General features: G+C 39.7%; 1 protein-coding gene across 3 annotated transcripts in view; it reads right to left on the reverse strand.

Annotated features, from left to right (window-relative positions):
- Positions 1-22,804, reverse strand: part of LOC141964428 (vascular endothelial growth factor receptor kdr-like) — a 141,379-nt gene that overhangs the window by 6,390 nt on the left and 112,185 nt on the right. For all 3 annotated transcript variants that reach the window (XM_074914786.1, XM_074914785.1, XM_074914781.1), the window contains 9 exons: positions 21,598-21,763; positions 20,954-21,051; positions 19,886-20,008; positions 19,666-19,777; positions 14,138-14,237; positions 13,441-13,546; positions 11,601-11,725; positions 11,266-11,344; positions 7,960-8,054 (listed from right to left, as the gene is read on the reverse strand). In XM_074914786.1, the coding sequence (XP_074770887.1) occupies positions 7,960-8,054; positions 11,266-11,344; positions 11,601-11,725; positions 13,441-13,546; positions 14,138-14,237; positions 19,666-19,777; positions 19,886-20,008; positions 20,954-21,051; positions 21,598-21,763 (1,004 nt within the window). The remainder of the gene's footprint in view (positions 1-7,959; positions 8,055-11,265; positions 11,345-11,600; positions 11,726-13,440; positions 13,547-14,137; positions 14,238-19,665; positions 19,778-19,885; positions 20,009-20,953; positions 21,052-21,597; positions 21,764-22,804) is intronic.

Consider the following 22,804-nt stretch of genomic DNA (forward strand, 5'->3'; position numbering starts at 1 on the left):
TTCTGTTAAGCCCAGTTTCTTCCATCTGAGGAATTAATTGGAAGAGGTCTGGATAATTTAGGGGTGGTTCTCAAAAGGATCCAAATGTGAGAATGGCTTTAGAGCTTCTCCACTTTGCTTAGGGACATTTTCATGTGCATCTCTTTGGGATAAACTTCATTCATTGACTGATTATGGCATTGCTCATGTCTCAATTCAGAATGGCTTATGAATGTGCCTGGGAGAATTTAAAGTCAGGCAGTGCTCAAGCACTTTCTGTGTATATTTTGTATGTGTTTAAAGTAGCATAAAGCTATGTTCTAATGACCCTAAACCAAATCTGAATAATCATCAGTTCATCAAATAATTGTATAATTCATTACACTTAATTGTATTTGTACTGCTGCAGTGCTTACAGTCCCCAGTAGTTGATCATGGATGTAGAGTGGGGTGCTTTTGAAAGAAAGCAAATCCAGTTCCTGATCCAGGAAACAAAACAATAGCTAAAAGACAGTTACAGTAATTGGAGAAAGAGGAACAAAACTAATGAAATGCAGCAGATCCAAGACACCAACTGTGTGCACTGTCATGGTTTTGTGATGCTACAGCAGAGGGAACCACTGCAGGCTTAAGAGCAGGGTGATGCTTGGCATGACAGAATTGGAATATACAGTAGACCCAGCTTCTTTCAACTATAAAAGGGTAAATATGTCCTGCTAGGTTACACTACTGTGGCTTTAGAAGTTGTGTTATCTTGCCTCTGAATCTGGAACCTGTCAAAAGTTTTCCCACGAGCTGCAGATATTCTGGCTGACAGAACTATTGTCAGTAACTTCACTTGAAATTTTTGCTAATTCTGGAAAGGTCATGAGTATGCAGTGCATTGGCTAGACCGGAACATTTATGATCTGTGCACAACCACACTGAACAGCCTGTAGGGTCCATCTGTAAATTATCTATCCCCGTACTTCTCTTCCTGGGGGACTGTGTGGAGTAGGTGATGCTCTGCATATCATAGTCAGATAAATTCAGACACAACAAACAGCTACAACTCTAATCAGCTGCAGTGAGAGATTGGCTGCTACTTAACTGGCCTGATTTTAGTGTGCTGTGGTGGCTTTCCACAGCATGTTTGCATCTCCACCTTTGTCTCTAGGAAGTGAATCCAGGACCCCTGAGTTATAATAGCCAGCGCACCATGTCCTGCATGTCTAGAATAAACCTGGGTTCTGTGACTTCTAAAATGCAAAGACAGAGGTTATAGATTAAAGCTCATGTTACTGTGCTTTTAGACCTGCACAAGGCATTGAAACCAAACCTGTTGAGTGACAAAGCAGAAATTCTAAAATAAATAGTAACCCTGAGAACTTCAACAAAAATGTAGCACACTCTGAGTTCACAATCTAAGTTTTTCCTCATTGTCCAGAGAAAAATGTGAGTGGAAACTTTGTCTGTATACTATGCATTTGGCAGCTGTCCCTTTCTATACACACACACTTTCTTTGTAGATAGATTCTTCCCTGGCATGAGCAATGGAGCCACAACTTTGCTTCACTGTTTATTTATGTATTTTTCTTTTTATTGTTCAGTTCTATTGGCATGTGTCAGACAATTCCATGGATGCTCTGGCTTCTGATTTGCCAGGTATTAAAGTTCTCACTGGAGACAAAGGGACACTTGAAAGTATCTGTTTAACTTGGCCCCAGCCTGCATACCTCAGAGTGCTGGAGAAAAAGAAATGCAATTAGGGTTTAGATTGGTCACACAATGGGAAATTTTCAGACCCATGTAGACCCCCAGCACGTGTTCTTGTTAAGTTTCTGCCCCTGTAGGTGAGGAGCCTGGATATCTGGGAATCACTGCCTATCGCTTAAATCATGCTGGTGTTTGAAGAAGGAGTTTTAAATGCTGACATCTAATACTTGCTCCAAAGACAGAAAGCTGATGAGTTAGGTCAGAAGCAAGTTTTGTCTTTAGCTGTCTCACGGCAGACCAAAATGCAATTAAATTTCAGAACTATTCCTTTCATCTAAATGCATTTCCTAAATTAAAGCTATCCAAGGCTCTTAGCATTTTTCCCTTTAATGCTCTATATTACTGACATTTCAATCTACTCCATTCATGCTCAGCAACAGGGAACTGTATATATGCTTGGACTGTATATTGGAAAACAAGACTACAACATCCCTTTTCTATTTGTCCTTGAAATCTCATCTGCTACATAGAAACTGCCACGCTGAATCAGACATCAGTCTTGCCTCCAGCAGTGGACAGTACTTGATGCTTCAGAGGAAAGCAAAAACCCCTTTATGCTCCGAGCCAATTGTACTAGATAGAAACATTCTCCCTGAGTCCCACCAATAAACAATTTCTGACTGAAGCCATTAGATTTGATTGATCACACAATTATGCAGCTACAGAAGTTAATAATGGTTATGTAATTAAATAATTTCATTAAAAGCTAGCCATTACTTGGTTCAGTGTTTCTCCTGGGTTGGCATTATGCTGCCCCAAAAGGTATTTCCTTACTGATTTTGCCTCTGCCTGACTTCTGAGTGCTGCAGCTGCAGGAGGCGATAAAAGAGATGTTCAGTTTTGATAAATCTGCTCATAACTGTGAATGTCTCATCCCAGTCCCCCTTGACTGTTAGTATTCTCATCACAGCACAGTGCTGAAGATTAAGCATGTGAATATCATGACATTCACCTGAAACACATTCGCTCACTGACTCAAGATGGTACATTTTACAGTGACCAACTTGGAAACTTGTTTGTCCTTGAAAGAATGTGTGCCATTTGGGGCAGGATAAGGGGGAAGATGAGAATCTGAACACTGCCATTTCCTGACCTCAAACAGATAATGTGCATGTTTCTGTGGAGTGCTGTTTGGGGAAACATGTTTTGGAGAGTGTGGTGGGTTGGCTTCAGTCTTGTTTCATAGGCTGAGAATAGAGTTGGCCAAAGCACAGCACTGGACTTCTCTCTTTCAGAAAGATACCTACAAGCTAGGGAGGTTTGGTTTTGGTTGTTTTGGTTTTTTTTTTAGAGGGGGGGGGAAGTGTGAAAGTGATGAAAGCACTGGATGAATCAATACTAGAAGATTAGAAGAATGCAAATCTGTAGCAGTAAATCAACTAAGAGTGACATTCAGAATTACCAGCAAATCCTGCTACACTTCAGCCTGTATTTCTGTAGTGTCCCTGAGCCTGGTGCCAGTGCTGGGTCTGCTAGATGTGAAACCAAATGAGGTGGAGGAACCTACTTGTGTGGACCCAGTGTTGACAACTGACCTGACAGGTCTGTAAAAAGGACTGTGTCAACCAGCCTGATTATCACAGAGCTTGAGCTCTATGCTACTGCATGCACGTGTAGTGTGTCTGTGTGGGGCCACAATGTAGTTAGTAGGTCTCATGACCCAGACACAAGCTTGGATGAGTGTGGTACTGTGGGTAGTGAGAGCCATTAACAGTTTCCATTTTTACTGTGTTATGTCAGATTTCCTGGTACAGATGAAGCTGAAAAATCTAGGAATTAAACTAGATGGAGGAGAAGTTAGCCTGAATATTAAGTGATCTTTCACAATCTCTTTTAAGTTTTTTGGAGAGGTGTCAAAGTTGTTTAGAAGATACCGCAGAGGATAATCCTGTAATAGCTAGAAGGCCTAAGTGACCTAATGAGAATTTTTCATCCTACTGTATGAACCAGAGATTTTGGTTAGAGGTGGAAAAATACTGAAATCGTCAAAGAGCTGGGAAATCATTACTGGGGCTGTTTATTTTATGTGAGAGGGAACCAGTTTTTATTAGCCTAAAACTTAAGGTCAATGACTTGATGAGGAGCATGGAGAGAGATGACTGTAAGAAAATCACCCTATCCAGTGAGGAACTACAGTATCAAGTACAGCACTTATTCCCATTGCTGTGAAGCAGCTCTTACTCCTTTGCAATTTGCTGCCCAAGTATCTTGCCCTTAATAGGAAAAACTAATGGACTGTTGTGTCCATGTAGAAATCCTGGCCTTGTTCAGAAGCTGTGTTTAGGGAAGGATGAGGAACTGGGCTGAGTGTGGCCAAGTACAGCTGTTTGTCTAATGACCACATCTCATAATAACATGTAGGAGCTTCAGGGCTTTATAACAGTTTTCATAGGTGTCTAAGAGGCACAGAGTAAGAGTGATTAAATTTTTTAAATTTTTCTGCAATGAAAGAAATAAAAGGGTTATTTTTTCTTCTGATAGTTATGACTGATTCACAGTTTGTCAGTAGTCTAGGATCAAGAATTCATTGTTTTGAAACACTTCTAAATACAAAGTACAACTAACATAAGGAGTAGCTACTCAAAGTTACTTATATTTTGGAGAGCTCAAGTCAGGTCCTAGAGCAAGGTGCTGCGTGACACAACAGTAAGTATATTTGCTAACTAAGTGTGCTCATCATAGAAGAAAAATCTAAAACTAAGTTATTCTATGGAGCAAACATATTTCCATGCCTCATTTCTCTGATATGGTGCAAAATGATTCCAAACCAATCAGCTGGGTTGCATTTTTGTTGGGCACCTTGCATGTGGTCATGAGTGCCTGATGCTCATGAGCAAAATCAGTTTATTTCAATATTATTGACTGGCCTTAGGCCCAGTTTGGCTCTGGCAAAGGCAGAGCCCTCAGTGACGCGATCAGGATGCAGCATCTAGAGCCCAGAGTGCATCAGCTGAGCCTTAGTCAGCTGATGTCATGGGACTTGGCCAAACCAGGTAAGTAGTTTCTGAACAACTGAGGGTAATTGGGGTGGGGGGAGAAGGGAAGGATGGAGGGAGGACAACTGAGCAGATGTCAAACCTATTATAATTTTAAACAATGACTTGATTATAGAGTCTCTGAGAAAATTTTAAAGCAGTGCTTGGCAGTAGCCTGTTAATTCTGTGAGATGAAACTTGACACCAGAGTCATCCCATCATTAAACCCCCTCTATGTTGAATGTGCTTCCTTGAATGGTAACTCCAGTGTCATTATCCCAGTCAATATTTCTGTCTCTCATTACAGCTACTGTTGTGACTTTGTACTTCAGCAGTATAAAATGCTTAGAGCTCAGAAATGGTTAGCCTAGTCTAACAGTGGTCCCAGTCCCAGGGTATCAGATTCATCTTCAATAAACTCTTGACGCTGACACTCCATGGTGTGGAGTATTGCCAGATTTTAAGTTTGACAGAGAAATGAATGCAAGATAAATAAACAGCAAGATTTTGGCAAAAATAATAAATGTAGCCACCCTGGTTTAGAAAACATGCTAAGCCTTTGAACAGTTTTGTTTTAGAAAAGAAAGTCTGTTTGAAAAGGATCCAGGGTAAATGTTTTTGATAGAGAGAGAGATACACAATTAACAAGGGTGACTTTATCTCCCCTATTAAACCAGCACTCTCTTCTGACCTCTCCTAGACTGTTCTATATGATTTTGAGGCTTGTTTTCCAAGTTAGCAGTGCAGGAGCGCCAAGGGGTGTCATGTCCTCAAAAGAGAGGGCATTAGGATGCTCTGCAACTATGTTAAAAATGTTATTTGTGCCAATGATAGTCTGCAAGATTAGAAAAAAAAGAAGCTGACAAAATAGCTTTCTCAGCTGGACCTCAAACATTCAATGAAGGATTTGGCCAAGAAAAAACACACTTCTGTCCATTCAATGGTACCTAGGGTCCTGGGAATAAGGAGACAACAAACACAGCTTGCTGCAGGGTTTGCTTTTATAGCAGATGTCTGTTAAAATGGTCTTTCGCAGTCTGGCTGGCACAGAAAGTATCAGGTATCTTGCAATGAATGGAATCCCTATGGAAGTGTTGACTGTAAATGGGGAGAGCCCCAGATGGTGCAGGTCAGGCAGAGATTCACTGAACCCAGCAGAGCTGTGTTACTTCACATTCACTCCCAGTGGGCCTGATAGCAGCTCAGGTTTTCCTGGAAATCTCGAAAGAACAGGCTGTTATGGATTTTTTGTGTTTCTACATCTGGCTGGATGTTGATTTTTCTAATTTTCAGAAGAAAGCCTGGAAGGGTGAGAGAGAAAACCTTTTTCTGCCAACTGTTTATCCAAACAGGAGAAATGCAGTAGGGGAAACAGAAGTCAGAGATGATTGACAGAAATCTTTAGAAGGATAAATCCTTCCAGGGAGGCTGTTTGTGTGTGGGCATGTGTTAGATTTGTGTCAATATGACATCATGCAGAAAAGAGAGGTAAATCAGGCCAGGTAAAGCATCATAGTAATGCAATTCCTGACATTTGAGCATCTTTTTTAAGAGCTGGTGCCATTTGGTCTCCATAGCAATGCACTGAGCTGTGACGAAATCCTCTCAGCATGTGCATAGGATAAAAAACATGGAACCATATCTAGATCACTCCTAATCCCCCAATAGGTGTAACATCAGGACAGTACTACAGGGGAAATGCTGCCGAACAACATTATTCCTGAAGTCACACATCCAGCAGAATCTGTGGCATTTGAATGCTCACTCTTAGTGCTGCAAGGCTCTCTAGCCTTCCTTTTGTAACCTTTTCCCTCTAGCTCTTTCTCCTCTCCTACCTTCAAACATCTAAGAATTTGTGGTTTTAAAGCCTGAAAAGAGAAGGCATCTTGTTTTTGTCTCTTGAGTGAAGGAGCTGGCCCCTCTGAAATACTGTTACATTCTGACTATGCACTCTCATGTGAACTCTCCTATATTATGCAGAAATTGCACTGTTTTTTTCTCATCTATCATTTCTCTTTAATGTAGAAAAATGATTACTTGGTATAGAACAAGCAATTGCTCTGGTGGGAAAGATCATAGAGTTTAATACAGAGGAAACTAATAGTAATCTCATCAATAGATTTCAGAGAAAACTAGGCAATCCACTAAAAGTCCAATTAGTTTAAATAACTGAATAGACATGGAATTCCTTGCTACAGAATTGTTTCTTTTTTAATATTTTGGGTAGCTATTCTTTGAAATTCTACAAGTTGACATTTGAATCAGCAAAATGGGTTACTATTGTTATACTTTTCTAGGAAGGTGGAGAAGACCAATTTCAGTAAGTCAAGCTGCCTGTGCCTCATTGCTACAGAGATATACAGAACTGTGAGCTAACTGTTAGCTAACAGCTAAATACCTCCTTTTATTATTCTGTGATTGTCTGCACCATGAATGGGTAAACATATAGTAAACACTATTGCAGCCTTCATTTGTAAACCAAATATGAACACTGTAATTCATGGGATCATGAAGGTGGTAGGATTAAGGGACTTCTCTGTAGTACTGTCTTCATAGCTATGATAAAGCAAATGTGGAAATCATGGTTCTGGTGGAAGTACGTGCTTTGCAGTGCTTACACTATTCTTTACTATACATGCCTTTTTAACTTTTCTCACTTTCCATCAGTTGCAAAGGTGCTAGTGCTTCTGTATGTCTGAAGTTAAACATAGCTTTGTTAGACACTGGTATAATTTTAAGCATTATTTTCTGGATTAATAAACCAAGTTCTTCAAACTTTGTTCCATCAGTAAATGAGAACACTGGAGAGGCAGTCAAGAAACACCTAATGTAGATGTGTATATTCTTAGCTCTTTTGCTCCTGTCATTTGCCATGTACAGAATATTCTACCCCAGGAGATAAGATCATGAGCAGGAGACACCAGCTTCACTGGAGAGAACTCTCTTGGTTTTTTTGAATGTGATTCAGGATCACAAGGAAACTTGGCATTTTGGAAAAAGAGTTAAATTGATTGACAAGACATTATGTGCTCAAAGCTGATGAAATGAGTTTTCATTTTTATCACCATTTCAACATTCACCAAATCAACATTTTTCAGCCATAGGACTGAAATCCAGATTTGCTTCTCCTTTTAGCTTGTTTAGATAGTCAAACAGTTTTCCTTTTGGAATCAGAAACAAAATCGAAAATTTTGAAAGCATTTTTCTGAACAGGACACTATCTTAAAAAGATATACCAAAAAGTACTCACGCTAGAGCCATGATCCCATAAGGCCAAGAACGGATTTCCAGCCTCTTCGGGCTTTTTATCTCATCTGAGGTCAACACCATCCCACTGTCCGACTCCTGAGTAGCAAAAGGAAGAGAATAGCAGCAAAGTGACAAATGATCATGACAGCACTTTTAACTTAGAAATGGCTTCCACGGGGAGAGCATGGAGAACAGTCAGACTAAACCACTGTTAAAGTCAGTAGAGAAGGACAGCCAAGAGGCTAGTTAGAATACCAGATTCTGGCTATCTTATTTTGTGATGATACTGCTTTTAGGCATGTTGATAGAATTTCACCTTATAAAACTGTCTCCAGCTACAGAGCAGACAAAGCAAGGGCAGGAGAATGCAACTTCTTCACGGTGGCCTGTAGAGGTTGGGAATCCCTGTCTATGGTGTTATTAGGGAGAGACTGCCAACAAGGTGGCCATCTATAGGTGTTACATACTTATATTTGTGTACTGGAACTAATGTAGGAGCTACCAGCTGTTCTACGTAATCACAAGATTCCAACAAACAACCTGGATGGCAAATGTTTGCATCAAAACTCTCAATTGTATGCTATTTAGTTAAGTGCTTAACACATAGATATGTCCAGTTGGTGAATGACATTAAGCTCATTCTTCAGAATATTTTGTTATCAGGGCCTATATTATCGTTTTTTGTCAAACTGTTCCTGATAATGCTGCTATTTAGCCTGAGAACATTTGCCTTGGTTTTGTGATGATAAAGTTTTTGATATGTATTTTGAAAGAGTACCCTTAAAATGAACATATCAAAAAAAAATTTGACATTTTCAAACTTGAAATTGATATTAATCATGACATATGGATACCGTCTAGGTAGGATAACTGAGATATGAATAGACAGAAATTCATAAAGAATATATCCAATAATACCAGCTTGGCTCCTCAGAGAAAAAGTACCCTAAATACCTACTAGAAATCCACTATTAGAAGCATTGAAATTTTAAGGAAGTGGAAGTTCAGTATCATTTTGGCAAATTCAAGTGCTTTACAAAGATATATAGTCTAAAAGGCTCGTTATACTTTGTTTATGGATTTTTTAATGAGCTGTCCAATGAAACTGTCTTGATTAGTTTAAAAGTTGAGGTTGTGATTCTGCTGCACTTAAAATTGAGTCTCAAGGTTGTATTTAAGATCAAGCTGTTACTGTACTAAGTGCTACACAAGTTCACAGACATGCACAGTCCTTGGTTTAAGTAATTTAAAAAATATTTAGTGTTTGGGGGGGTTCCTTTGCATTTGAAATATTTTATGATGCTGGAAATTTGCATGTCTATCTGTCAAAACCAAGAAAGCAAAAGACTTCAACATGAGAAGTGAAACTCTAGGAGTCTTATTTTACCAGTGAAACTGATTAAAACAGAAAAAATAATCCCAGCAAACAACTAAAAAGCAAAAGCCTTTCTATAAATGCTTTGGTAATATATCAGTTATTAATAAGATCAGTCTAGAAAATAGTTTTCAAAGTATAAAGTAAAATCCTAAATTAATTAGGTCTGTCAAAACCTTCGTATAATCCAGCTTTTTTTCTCTGTTTTTTATCTTGACCATTTCCCCTTAAAATGTGTGGTCTAGAAACAATTTATCTGAGTGCTCCTTTGCATTTTGTATACAGAAGGATTGTTAGAAGACTGTCAACAGAGACTACAGATAAGTAGCACAATTGCAGGAAGGTGTGGTAGAGCACTTACAGAATTCCTGGGCAACTATTTAAAATAATGACCTAATCAGTATTAATGTCTTGGTATTTAAGATAATTTTAGTAACCCAAGTGCAGTTACTTTGTCCAAAAGTAGATCACACCATAATTTTGCTTTAAAAGGTCCTCATTGAAATATCACATTTATTTCTGATCTGTTAATGCATTATCACCCTTTTTTGAAACTTCCCCCTTCGTGTAACAACTTTAAAATGCCACGAAGAGGGGGCATTTAGGAAAATAATGCTCATACTGGCAGCAGTAATCTCTTACTGATAACACATCTATCTAATAAATGTCTTTGTGTGATTCAGATGAACAGATTTTTATCCTGCAAGAGGAAAGATGCAGGACCCAGAGAAAATTCTAAGCCTTCTAATCCCTAAGATGCTCTGATAAAGGCAGAGAAATTACATCTGGCAAAATACTAGGGAATAACGGGCATCAATTCATACTAGCAAGAGAACAGTTGAGTAATATGCTTTATTTGTCAAGGACATGAAATATGTCCAGGACAAGTTGTGGCTAGAGACTTGACCCTTCCCAAGAATGTTCATCTGAGGAATGGCTCTGTCCAAGAGAGACCCTTGGCTGGACCATGGGGGACAGTTCCCTGACTAGCAGCATAGACAGACTGTCTTGTTTCTATAAAACTGCACACATCTTTCTTTGCTGCTTCCAGCCACCTGATGACTGCCTTGTTCCTCTTAGAAGGTTTCCTGAGGTCTTCATGCTTCCTGGCTAAAGTTCAATCTGCTTCAAACATGCATGTGTCACAAAGATCCCTCCTTAGTGGCACAGAATTTGTCATTGAGGCAAGTGGTGTGGACTGCACATGGCACTGCAGACACTGAGTACCTGAACCACAGAGGAAATTAGTTGGGGTTTTGGGGTTTGTTTTTAAAATAAGGAAGAAAAAAAAAAAAACAAACCAAAAACCCCTCCACCTTTGGAACCTGTAATTTCAGAGTAGAACAACAAGCAGAACCATCATTCTGTTACAAAACAAGCTTTTGTTTTCCACTGGAGTAAAAATGAAACCTTTCAACACTCTCCCTCCCTGCAGTGCCATTTAACTAGCAACAAATATGTTCACTTAGGGTGAGGAAAATCCCAGGTTAAAGCCCTCTGTGTGAACCAAGTAAAGCAGGAACTTGAATCTTGTTCTTGTCTATCCAGAACTGAACACCCTCACCACCACCAAGTTATTGGCTGTCTCAGCCAGCCAGAATGTGTTCTGGACATATTTCCTTCAAACAGCTCCATTTCAATGAGCTGCCATTTTCTTATGGTGGAAAAAACATATTGTAATATGTAATATAAAGCCCCTTGGCCTGATCAAAGCCAGGATAATCATGCATGAGCTTCTCTTTAAATTATTTGTTTTGTAGGTCCCTCTTTGTTGTCACACAGACGTATGTGTGAGATGCCAGGGCCAAATCTTCTGCTTGATTTAAAGCTTTTTCTTACCAAACAGATTTCAAACGTGCTAATAAGCGTTTCTGGTGCTGGTGACAAGTGATCTGTGAACCTGGTGGAGAAGGATGCAATCACCTCACTTACCTCATGCATCACTTTCTCCTTTTCCACTGGCACCTCATCAAATGTCTTCACACTCAGTGGTCGCTTCTTGCTGTTGTTACTGAAAGCAAGAAAGTTGAGGGGTCAGCATAAAATCCAAGCAGATGCTGCACCAGTTGGTAGCTCAATTAACATCCCTGACACAGCTCAGTTTCCTGGACCAGTTTTCTTTTTTCATCTCTTGTAACTAATAAACAACACCCTGACAAATTTGTCTGTCCAACTCCTTTAAAACAGCCATACTGAGAGGAAAACAAACACTGCCCAGCTACATCAAATCTTTCTTTCCTTCCTGCCCCCATATATATTTTTCTTACCCAGTTTCCACTGCACTCCAGCGATTAACACAGTTGTTCAAGTTTTCTTCCACAGGGCAAGTTTTGGAGTTAGATTCTCCATCAGGACACAAGGTAATGTTCAGTGGAATATAGTCTTTACCATCCTATATAATTAATAACATAAAAGGTCAAAGAGCAGGTAAAGTTCATTAAAGATGTGAAAGGTTATTATATTCTACAGAGTTTTACACAGAGAAAGGACTAGATTTTATTTTATCTTTACTTTCTGATGTTTCTTCAGAGTAATTATAATGTTTACAAATGTGGAAGTTAGAATGTATAGCTTTTCCCAACATTTACTGTGTAGGAGGCTTTGTATGTGGAAAATAGTATACTTTGGGCAACCTACAACGTAGAATGCCTGAAAATGGTCTCTAATGTTCCAGTACTCATCTGCAGTTACCATGTTTTCTGTTCCAGGCATCTCAGCCTGAGCTATTGCTTCACCGATCATTGTAGTAGTTACAAGACTTGTAAATGTCCCTCGCATACGGCACAGCAATGCGACGGTTGTATTGAGGGTGTCAGTATATGTGCATCTGGTTTAAAAGTAGATGGCTTTGCTGACTTTCACAGCAGCATTTTTGATGAGTTTGCAGCAATTTCTTTGTGATCATTACTACATTCCAGATGTGTGGCTGTTCTGCCCCAGTGAATTTCACCAATCTGTACTTCAGGAAAGCAGTCCTCTATATATTGTCATTGCGCTGGCCTCTGGGAATTCCAAGGGACCAGTCTCAAGGAGACCTAAATCCAAGTCTAAGCCATGTGTTTGGGAGAAAGGAGGATGTAGCATGAAGTCACAAAGCCCCTATGGCTGATAAGGCTAACAGATTTTTGGAACTGGTAAAAGAATATTGCCTATGTATAGACTATTTGCTTATGTTCAACTTAAGGAGCTGCAGCTTAGGAAGAGTCGGTCCTTAAAATGGTAGCCTTAAAGGATTTTATTTCTTGTCCTCACGAGAAATTGACGCTGCAAGTTTAATGGAATTCAGTACACATCCTAATAAGCTCTGCATTGTCATTAAACCCCTGCAGTAATCTTCAGAAATGACTCTGCCTTGAAGTCCTAAAATTATTTGTCCAAATTTCCCTTTGCTTGATTTTTTTTTTTTTAATTTTGAGAAGCAGTTAAGTGCTGTATTCCCTTATCATGATTTTTATGTCTCCTTAATTTACTTTGGTTATAGGATAAAACTCACAAGCTCTTCATAATGCAAACTGGGCCCTGTTCAACTTAGCTTCACTAAATTTGTTTACAAACAGGAAGGAGCTGGAGGAGAATATCTGATTTCTTCTTAAATTAAATTGACAGTTACATAACTAGTCTGGTTGTTTTTACTGAAGAAGACAACAACTGATTTAACTACTATGAAATTAATAATTATGTAATTGACTTTCTGAGCTTTAAACTGCATCACTAAAGCTCCTAAGAGCACTGATGAACATAAGCTCAGAAAATGAGAGAGAAAGTTCAGACCAACTACTGGCAGTTTACTATGTTGGAATCTAATTAAAATTGTTTTTGAGATAAAGCACTATTGTTTCTCTAAGGGACAGCTGAGCATTTTTTTAATTAATGAAAGTTTCTGCTTATTATGGATGGATAAACATCTAGTTTTAAAATATAATCCCCTTTGAATAGTTAACATTTTCTTTTCTCATCCCAGGAGCCATTTTCCTTGTGACCTCTGTTATGAAGTCAAATCTAATATTACTGCTCAACACAGACTTTATCTGTGCACACGCATACACATATCCACATACATAAACATTGATATCTACATTTGTTGAAGAAATGTTTGTATTGCTGTACCTGCTGTACGTTGGCTTGAAGAAGATCTCCTAAGCGCTCCACAAGCTCAGTGAAAGTAGGCCTCTCTGTGGGTACTCCATGCCAACAATCCAGCATTGTCTGGTAGCTAGATAAAAAACAAGGTATTAAGAAAGGAGAAGGATACGAGCTTTGCTTCCAACTGTTCCATTCAGCTGCTGCTTGTTTTGGTCATTGTTCAGATAGTTTTGGATTAAGACAGATTCAAATCTCCATGTGCTGAAATTCTATTCTAGTTTCCATGTGGGATGCTTTTCCCTGCTATATTCCTGCCTCAACTGACTTTTTTATTTTCACTTAACTTAACATTTGACTGCTATGCCCCACTGATATTGCTGAAATAAGTCATAGTTACGTATGCCTAGTTTCTAGTCACAGAATTGGAAATCAAGGCAGATGCAGTAGTCTCCTGAACTGAAATTCATGAACTATAACTGACATAGGGAGATCTGTTAACCTTGTTGACAAAGGTCAAGCTGACTTGGTCTGTCTTTGGCATTCATCTGTGATATCAGGACACCCAAGATATGCCCAACTGCAACATTTACTGAAAACAAAATACAAAATATATAGCTAACATCTGATGAGGTCTCCTTCCTCCTCCGCACTTAAATACAAGCTCTTTTGTAATACATAAATGACATGTATCAGTTCTCAGTACAAAGCCAGGAGCTCTTACACTTCTGGAGTAGAGTACTCTGGAGATCTCATCCGGGTTCCTTCTTTGAGCCGTCGGCAGAAGTCCTCATCTATCTGCACTCCAGGGTATGGTGAGGCACCTGATGGGAGAAATAAGGAAGAGGCTCTAGTATGGCACAATTCATATTTCCCAGTCCAGTGAATTAAACGCATATTGGTGATTTCTGCTAAGCATCCAAGATTACCTAGCGTCTGACAGTAGAAGAAGCTAGAGCAAAGAAGGGGTTGCTGTCACTTACTATCTATGTGGGTTTTTTCAAAAGCTGTTACAGACTCACTCTGTCTCTTTAGAGATTTCAATCACACTGTCTCTGCTGCATTTGTGATATAGCCAGGACCACTCCAAGGTAAAATATGACAGAAGAGAAATGAATTTTATTAGTTTGAGACTTTAAATGATCTCTTGGTCAGTAGTAGAAAAGTTCCAGCTCATTCAATTGGTTACATACTGTTTTCCAAACTGTCAGTCTGCCAGTATCCTGCACTAAGTGAATACCCATGAAGTAAATAAGTCCTGCTCATCACTAACTGATTTAGAATCTCTGGCCTCACTGGCCTCAGTAAGTGCAAGAGAAAGCTGTAGGCATCTGGCTCCTCCAGAAGGCCATGAGAACCTTGCAGTTCAACCTCAGGTGTGGAATTGTAGTCCTTCTCTCCTGGTTCACCAATTTAGTACTGTATACGTATTATGCAGTCCTACAGGTAAAATTTCCTTGAAAAATGACATTCCAAATTTTTAGCCTCGTTTTCTTTTCTGAGTGTCTGTTCAATACTTCTTATTTTCAGGGCCACTCAATTGTTAGTGTGAAACCTGGGAGGACGGTTCATGGCAACTGTAATTGCTTTTGAGAGGTAGGCTTCTGTAAAGGGTCTGGTAGTATTATATTAGCTTGCACAAAAGTTGGCCTAGCAGTCATCAAAATGGAGGAGTAAGACATTTCACTTTCTTGCGTAAATGGTTATCTTCATAGGAATGACTATAATAAATGTCTGTATGCATTGAATGTGTTTTTTAACTGATGAGTGAATGGGAGCTTTTCACAGGTTGTGATCTTTGTTGTATGACACCTGCACTTTATGATGCACCATAAATAAGGGGAACAAATATATAACTTGAGAAAGTGCTCTGGCATCTGAGTTATCCAAACCTCATAGGTAAAATTCAAGAGATGTCTACAGTGAAGTTTGAAAGGTTACTGAACCTACTGTGGATAGACCTAAAAGATCTGTAAGCTTTCCTCCCTTCCTTCTCAGCAAAGGCTTCACATGCAGTGCAACTCTCATCTTTCACATTTTGGCATCCTAGAGGCTGGATGGTGAATTTGGAAAAAATTTAATCAAGTCTTAATGTAGTGGATTGAATGGAATCTGGATCTGTATCCAGCCCTTGGGGAATCTGTGTATGATTTACTGTCTGTAACATTCCTGCCTATTTCCCGCATTTTTTTCCTCCATTTTGGAAACACCATCATGTGCTGTGCACTTGGGGGCACAACAAGCACAGTAGAAGTCTTTTGGATAAAAGCTGTGAAGAGAGTGCCAAAATTTGGCTGTTTCCAGAATTATTCTACTCTGTGAATCTGACCGCTTAATCTGCAAAACTATGCACTGGGGAGCAAAGATCCTGGCAGCTTTCTAAGAGGGCATCCCAACACAGCAAATAGGTTCTGATGACATTCAGAGCTCAAGGATGCTTAGCCACAGCCCATCTGAATTCCCTTGATGTGCAAGTATCAGATCACAGCGTTAAGAGTGTTTCCTGGAGTTGTGTAGATCGGAAATAGTCAGTAGCATAATTTCTGCTTTATATCTCAATTTTCCTTCCTAATTTTGTCTTTAGCCTGTTATTATGATCATAATAACCTGGTAGTTAAATGTTCAGCTCACATGGGATCACCCATTAGCAAAGATCTCAAAACAGGCTTCTATCAACTCACAAGATATCTCTGAATAAACTATAATGTCACTTTCCCACAGTTACACTGTGACTAAATGATAAGGAGAGGAACAGTCTCTGGGGGCACTGAGTAGCTTGTCCAAGCTGCTAAAGTGCTGTCCATGTACATCTCCTGAACTCTCGCTAGGTTGTCTTTTCATCTGTACAGGCTTATCTTTACAAACTCTTACAAGGTACTGAGGTTTCATGAAAACATTTGCAACTTCCCCAGTTGATTTCCTGTCCGTTTAGCAGCAGCACAGACTCTCAAGAGAAGTGAGCATAAGTCTTGCTTGATCTAGTTAGCCCTGGACTGACAATGTACTGGGGCAACACTGAAAACAACCCCCCTCATTAGAGAAGAGAGGGGCTGCATAGTCTTTTTCATTCATTTCTGACTGCATTATGCAATTGTTGTGCCATCATGGCCCACTGATTTCCATTAGGAGGAGCTGAATGGAGTCATGCCATTGATGAATGGCCATTTTACACTGACCTTTCTGATGTGCAAAAGAAACCCCTCAGTTTGCTGAGTATCACTGGCTGGATCTGGCTCATGAGCACAGCAGAGGTGATTGATAAGAATTAGTCTTTTGGAACTGACTAGTCAGCTGGGACTGAGACTTTAAGGGCGACACAGTAGAATTGGGTGAGGAGGGATGGGGAATTCCACTTGATCTCACAACTGGAGTTATCTTTCTTTGATTACATCATTGATCATATCAATATCAACTGCAGTATGTTAGTGAGAGCAAGTACAGGAAGGCAAAGAACAATAATTTTTAATTGCAAGATCTTTTGATAGTTTATATTTTGACTGGTGCTGGCTCCTACAAGGTGAAGGCAGCTCAGATCACAAAAGCAAGGAACTCTCCCTTTTGCACCTCCACTTACCCTTGTACCTCATCTGGACTATGTGATAAACCTAATAACTTCGATTTGGGATGCTGAGACAGCTTGAAAAAATGTAGACTGAAACATGTGGTATAAGGTCTACACATGACATTTTCCTAAGGGGAAATCTCTTCCAAAATGCTCAAAGATGTGGCATGCATTGGATATGGTAGCACTCTTTTGATCTTAATTTTATTTCAGTAAGATAATAAGATGCTGATGTTATACTACCAAGCACTGCTTGTTTACATAATTATCTTTGATTGCTTTTTGAACAGTGCACATTTAAATTTCAGGAGACACCAACATTCTGTAATGTGCCATGTAAGTGATTTCAAGATGTATTAAACACCGCTGGCATTACCTGACGCGAGGTGTGCTGACCTCATTTAAATAATGCAAAGCTCAATGCAAACTCAGCCCCAAATGAAAATTAACAGCCTCTCAAGTCCTGATTTCCCTGTGGAAAATGAATTCAATCTGCTAGCCGTTCTGGGGGAAGCCTATTGTGATTCATTCAGCTTCTGACTCTGAAAGGACCCATGTCCAAACTAAACTGTGCATTTTGCTTATCAGTATCTTTTCCTCTTTAGAGGGTGCTAAGTCTGTGGGACCCAGTAAAAAGCAGCAGTTGTAAATGGGAGCCAAAACATACCCTGTAGCAATGACAAATAACTTCCATGCCCTGGCTCTCAATGATCTGTAAAACTTTTATATAAGAGAGTTCAATCAGTGACACAAATCCTTAATTAAATATTTATCGTGTGAGCTGCAGATGTGAGTAGTGCCAATCCACAGACATGCCTGGATGATCTGTATGAAAAACCCTCTTAGAGAAAATGACTGCTTTTGAATCTGTGCCATGGATTGAAGAAAGTAGTTTGTGATCTACGTCATAGCAAGGGCAGAGGCTGCTCTATGGATGGCAGCCCTTGGAGTAATTTAGTAGATTCCTCTGAACTCAGAAGAGGACAGTCTATTGTTCCAAGTAAGCACCTTCATTAAGAAAAGAGACTATCTAAAATGAAAAGAAACCAGACAAATTATTTTTTTAAATAGTTAAAATCAGAATTTCAGTGCCTGTATTTAAATTTTTATTGGTCTTCAGTATTAAAAGCCCAATGACGCAAAGTTCACATCTATAAAACTCTGTCAGGACCTTTGTGAATGATATAAACAGTTTGCCTTCTGCAGTGGTCCTTGCCACTCATCAGTATTCAGTTCATTTGGTTCCTTGGAGATACCCAATGGAGAAACTGTCCCCTCTGAGTGTGTCTCTGCATGCTAATGCTAATACATCTTCTTGAATAATCTATTAGAGCTGGGGCATTGCTGGTGTTTCTGGAGCTTTGTCTTTCTGTTGTGTTTCAAAACACATGCAGCAGGTGATGCTGTTACAGAGCCATGGAGGTGTTACACCAAAATAACAAAACTCTAAATAAATGGGACTGAACTCCGGAGAAAGCAGTAACTGCCACTTGTTTTAACCATTTGAGTGTGAACTTTCTGGTTTGCATGCTGATATGAACTAGAGAAAAGTCCACATGAAAGGCTCAGACTGAAATCAGGTTGTAATCTTTGCAGCCAGCCCTAAATAAGATTAGGATAGAAACAGCTCCAGACTTAGCATCCAGATCTTGACTTAGCATCTTGAGCCCAATTGTTAATTTCAGCAGATCCATGAACCAAAGGCAGTAGAAGATTACAGAGTTTGCTTTAAAATTCAGCAGTTTAAGTTGACAGTGGTTCTTGTTTCCTTTTGTCTGTGAATGCTGATTAAAAAGCCAGAGCTCACATGCCTCAATTCCCTCAGGAAAACAAAACTTGCCAGTCTGCAAGGACAATCTGAGAGCGGCAAAGTCCAACTGTCTGTAACACTGCTTGTCTAAATTTCAGGGCTTTATCTGCTGGACAGTAACCAGATCTCAGTGAGGCTGGGATTTCTAACAGCATTCTAAGATGAAATCTATAGTACATAAAGAACACTATTACTATTCTTTCAAAAATGTTGTGGCTTACAAATGATATGGCCAGAAGAGTATGAATTCTACCTGTTTGCTGCCAAAATGACTTACGCAGAGTCTAGCACTGGTTCTCGTATCAACCTGATGGCAGCTGCTGCCAATACATTTTTCTTACTTAGAAAATCTTACTTTGACTTTGTGGGGAAGATAATCAAGCTGGGATAAAATGTCATGTGGGTGAACTCCCTTGTGTTCTGTGGGCTGTCACTAGCAACATCAGACCACTATGTCAACGGCAGTGGAATCCTCTGCAACCTTTGAGCTGTGTGGTTTCCTGAAGCAGGCTGCTTAGCAGAAAATATGGTTTGACAGGGAAACTTCTTCATTGCTCTCAAAGAAGTATTTCACTCCCAAGCAGCAGGCGTTTGTATTATCTCTGTGCTCTCTTGGTTTCAGTTATTACAAATGTTAGGTCCAGCATTTTGTATTTTGGTTTCCCTCCCCCCTCCCTAATATTCACTTGTCTTCATGTACTTTGCTAGGTCGAGTTCTTAATGACTTCAGTCCAGTGATTTTATTTTACACCTGATCTGCACTGTGCACTTGTACTAACTGAAATAGAAACATGGCACCATGTTACCACATTTTGTTAAAAGCTTTTCTTAGCAATAGAGCCATAAATTAGGGGGGAAAAGGGTGTTAAACCATTCTTACCTAGAGAAAATATTTCCCATAACAGCACTCCAAAAGACCATACATCACTCTGCGTTGTGTAAATTTTGTCAAAAATAGCTTCTGGAGCCATCCATTTGAGTGGAAGTCTGGCCTAAGAATGCAGAAGACACAACATGTTGCCAGAAATGTTTTTACTGATCTGCCCAAGCCCTAGTGGAATAAAATCTCGAGATTAACATTTCAAGTTTCTTCCACTTACATCTCCTTTCCGTACATAGTCAGGATCTTTATAAATATCCCTGGCTAGGCCAAAGTCACAGATCTTAACCACGTTGTTCTCTGAAAGAAGGATGTTCCTTGCTGCCAAATCCCGATGAATGCACTGTGAAGGAATGAGGACAAGCAGTATCAGAGGGGCTGCCTGGACAACGAGCTCCTGCTAGAGTTTAAAGCATGAGACCTTCTTTGGAAATGGAAACATAAATGAACTTTTTATGTGAGCACGTTAGAGAAGGAAAATATGTGTGGGAATCTGCCACAAATATACTGTCATACACCAAAGAGAAAACAACTTGGGGAACAAATCAAGTATTACTTTTAGTTTTCTGATTTTTCTGTGTGAAACAACTTCCACAGTTATGACGAGATGAAGGTAGTGCCATTTTCCAGTTAATAGTTCTGCGGGAAATTTGAGAGAGGTCAAAAAGCGGCTGCAGCTTCCCATGAGTGTGTGTGAGACTGGGGTAACTGTGCTCCTTGATTTCTGTGTGTGCTACCCTGGTAGCTGTGTGCTAAGTGCAAGCTCTCAGTTTTTTGTACTTTGGCATGTGTATTACATTCAATTACTTGAAAAGCAGGCATTCCACAGGCTACAAACATACTTTTTTTGGTATCCAGAGGAGTTGCTAACTCTGTTGATAGTCTCCAACATTGCTGACAAGCTAAATAAATAGCTGGATACTCCCTCTTCATTTTTCAGTAGTACTTTTGTTGACCACACTAGAAGGATTTTTCTCTATGAGAAGCCTGTTCTGCTTTTATTTATGAGACAGTTCCATGAATTGTCTTACAATTTGTATTCACTCCTTCTATCTAAACTCTCATGTTACAGATGCCAGTCCTTGTAGCCAAGAACATGATGGATATTCCTTTACAACTCCTTCAGTGCTACTTATTTCTTAACGACCAGAGCTAATGTGATCCCCAACACTTTAATATAAGAGCAGAAAACAGATTACTCAGGCTCAAAAGTATATTTGGATTTCTTCATATCAGATACTCATGATTCCGTGAAAGAAGTTCAGCCCTGACATTTTAATGAGCTCACTTTTCGGGAGGCGAGAAACTCCATGCCTTTTGCCACTTGGAAGCTATAGCAAATCAGATCCTCCAAAGTCAGGGGCCGCTTGTACAGATCCTCAGCATCTAGGAGAGATCACAGACATGGCAAAACACTAGAGCAACAGCTCTGAACTTTTTTGGCAGTGCTGCCACTTGTATGCTGATGACCCCAGCCCTGTATCTGAGTATCATTACATGAATTCTCTGCTAGGATTACAACTCCATTTTAGGAACCACTGACCTGGCAGGCAGATCAGATGATTTAAAAAGTTCCCTCCAACATTAATCATGTCATTTAGCTATGGGGAAGATAACATCTTGGGGATAAAAGCGAGGGAAACTATTTAAGCGAGTGATGAAACTGGGGACAGACTGGCCCCACAAATCTGGTAAAATACTGCTATTATTCCTCTTACACAACAGGAGCAGCTTTTATATGCATACATTATTGCAAATCTCTTTTTGTGAGAAATTTGGAGTGGGACACAGGCGAGAGAAGGAATTTGCAGTTTCAGGAACAAGTCAAGCTGAGTAAGGGCTTGTAAAGTGTGTGACAGTGTGTGTGTGGCACTAGTCAAGTGACAGAAATATTTACAATAAAAGATCTGGGATTAGGTAGGTTTCTTTTACCTTCTTCATCATCCTCTGAATCGCTGTAACTCTTATCTTCAATAAATCCTGAGCTGGCAGAGCTTCCTGTGCTGGCTACACTCTCAAGGCGCCTCTTGATCAGTTCGGTCAAATCACTGCTGGACTCATCCAGACTTTTCTCTGCTTGGTCAGAGTTTTCCTGGGACTAGAAATGGTATAAAACTGATTTTTAGCTTTGGATGATGCAATGCCTGGGAATTCAAAATATGTAACAGAACGGCATATGGAGAAAGTGTCCTTGAAGATGAGCTCAAAACATGTTTGAACGTGATGTTCCCCGAAGAGCAGAACTAATGAAGCCTGGTTTCCTATTTATTAATACAGTGCCTTCCATTTTACTGATAGCAATATTCCAACATAAAAGTTAGCTGGAAGCTGTACAGGTGAGACTGATAGATGAGCAGAGAGATACTGTAATTCTGTACCTCTTGCTTTCTTAGAAAACCATGCTAAAAATCAGAGTTCAAGGTATGTGCATGATGTGCGCTGCAATGCATCCGTCTCACCCTGTACTGGGGAGTGAGACATAACCTGTCCCTGCAACTCATGAAAACAATGGTCAGAAAAGAAATTCTGAGTGACTATAACAGGAGAATCTCCTTCTCTTATACAAAGTACCTTATGTACTTTTGTGCCTGTACACAATAGCTATAATAATAATAACAACAATGATAATAGAATCTTCTGGAAGAATAATCTTGGGGAGGCTCCAGTTTCTGGCAGGGCTTAGATCAGAGAGCCCTTTCAATGCTGTATGTTCAAGTGAGGAGGTAGTCCCATCCTCTCCCCATCACTGACTTCCAGCCTCATGTGTCTTCCCCCATTTCCTAGCCCAATTTGTGCTAGCACAAATGTTTGTGTGGATGCAGACAACCATTTGGAAACCAAAATAATTTGGTTAGTTTTAACACAGACCATGTTCATGATTCAGTTTGCTGCATACAGCACAGACTTTTAGGCTGGCACACAAGAAGGAAGAACACAGAAGATAGGAATGAGCAGATGATGGAAGGGTGAGCTACTTTCAGTAGCTGGGGTGGGGCTGGGCCTAGAAACAAAAATCCTCAAACTGGACTTGTATTTTGGTAGGGTTCACCTTCTAGTTCAGATAATACCAGTTTTTCACTACTACTTGGTTTCCCCCCTTGTGCTGGGTAATATCTTGCAAGTAATTGCCTCTCTCTCT

The sequence above is a fragment of the Athene noctua genome, chromosome 11 (genome assembly GCF_965140245.1).
Source record: "Athene noctua chromosome 11, bAthNoc1.hap1.1, whole genome shotgun sequence".
NCBI classification, from domain to species: Eukaryota; Metazoa; Chordata; class Aves; order Strigiformes; family Strigidae; genus Athene; species Athene noctua.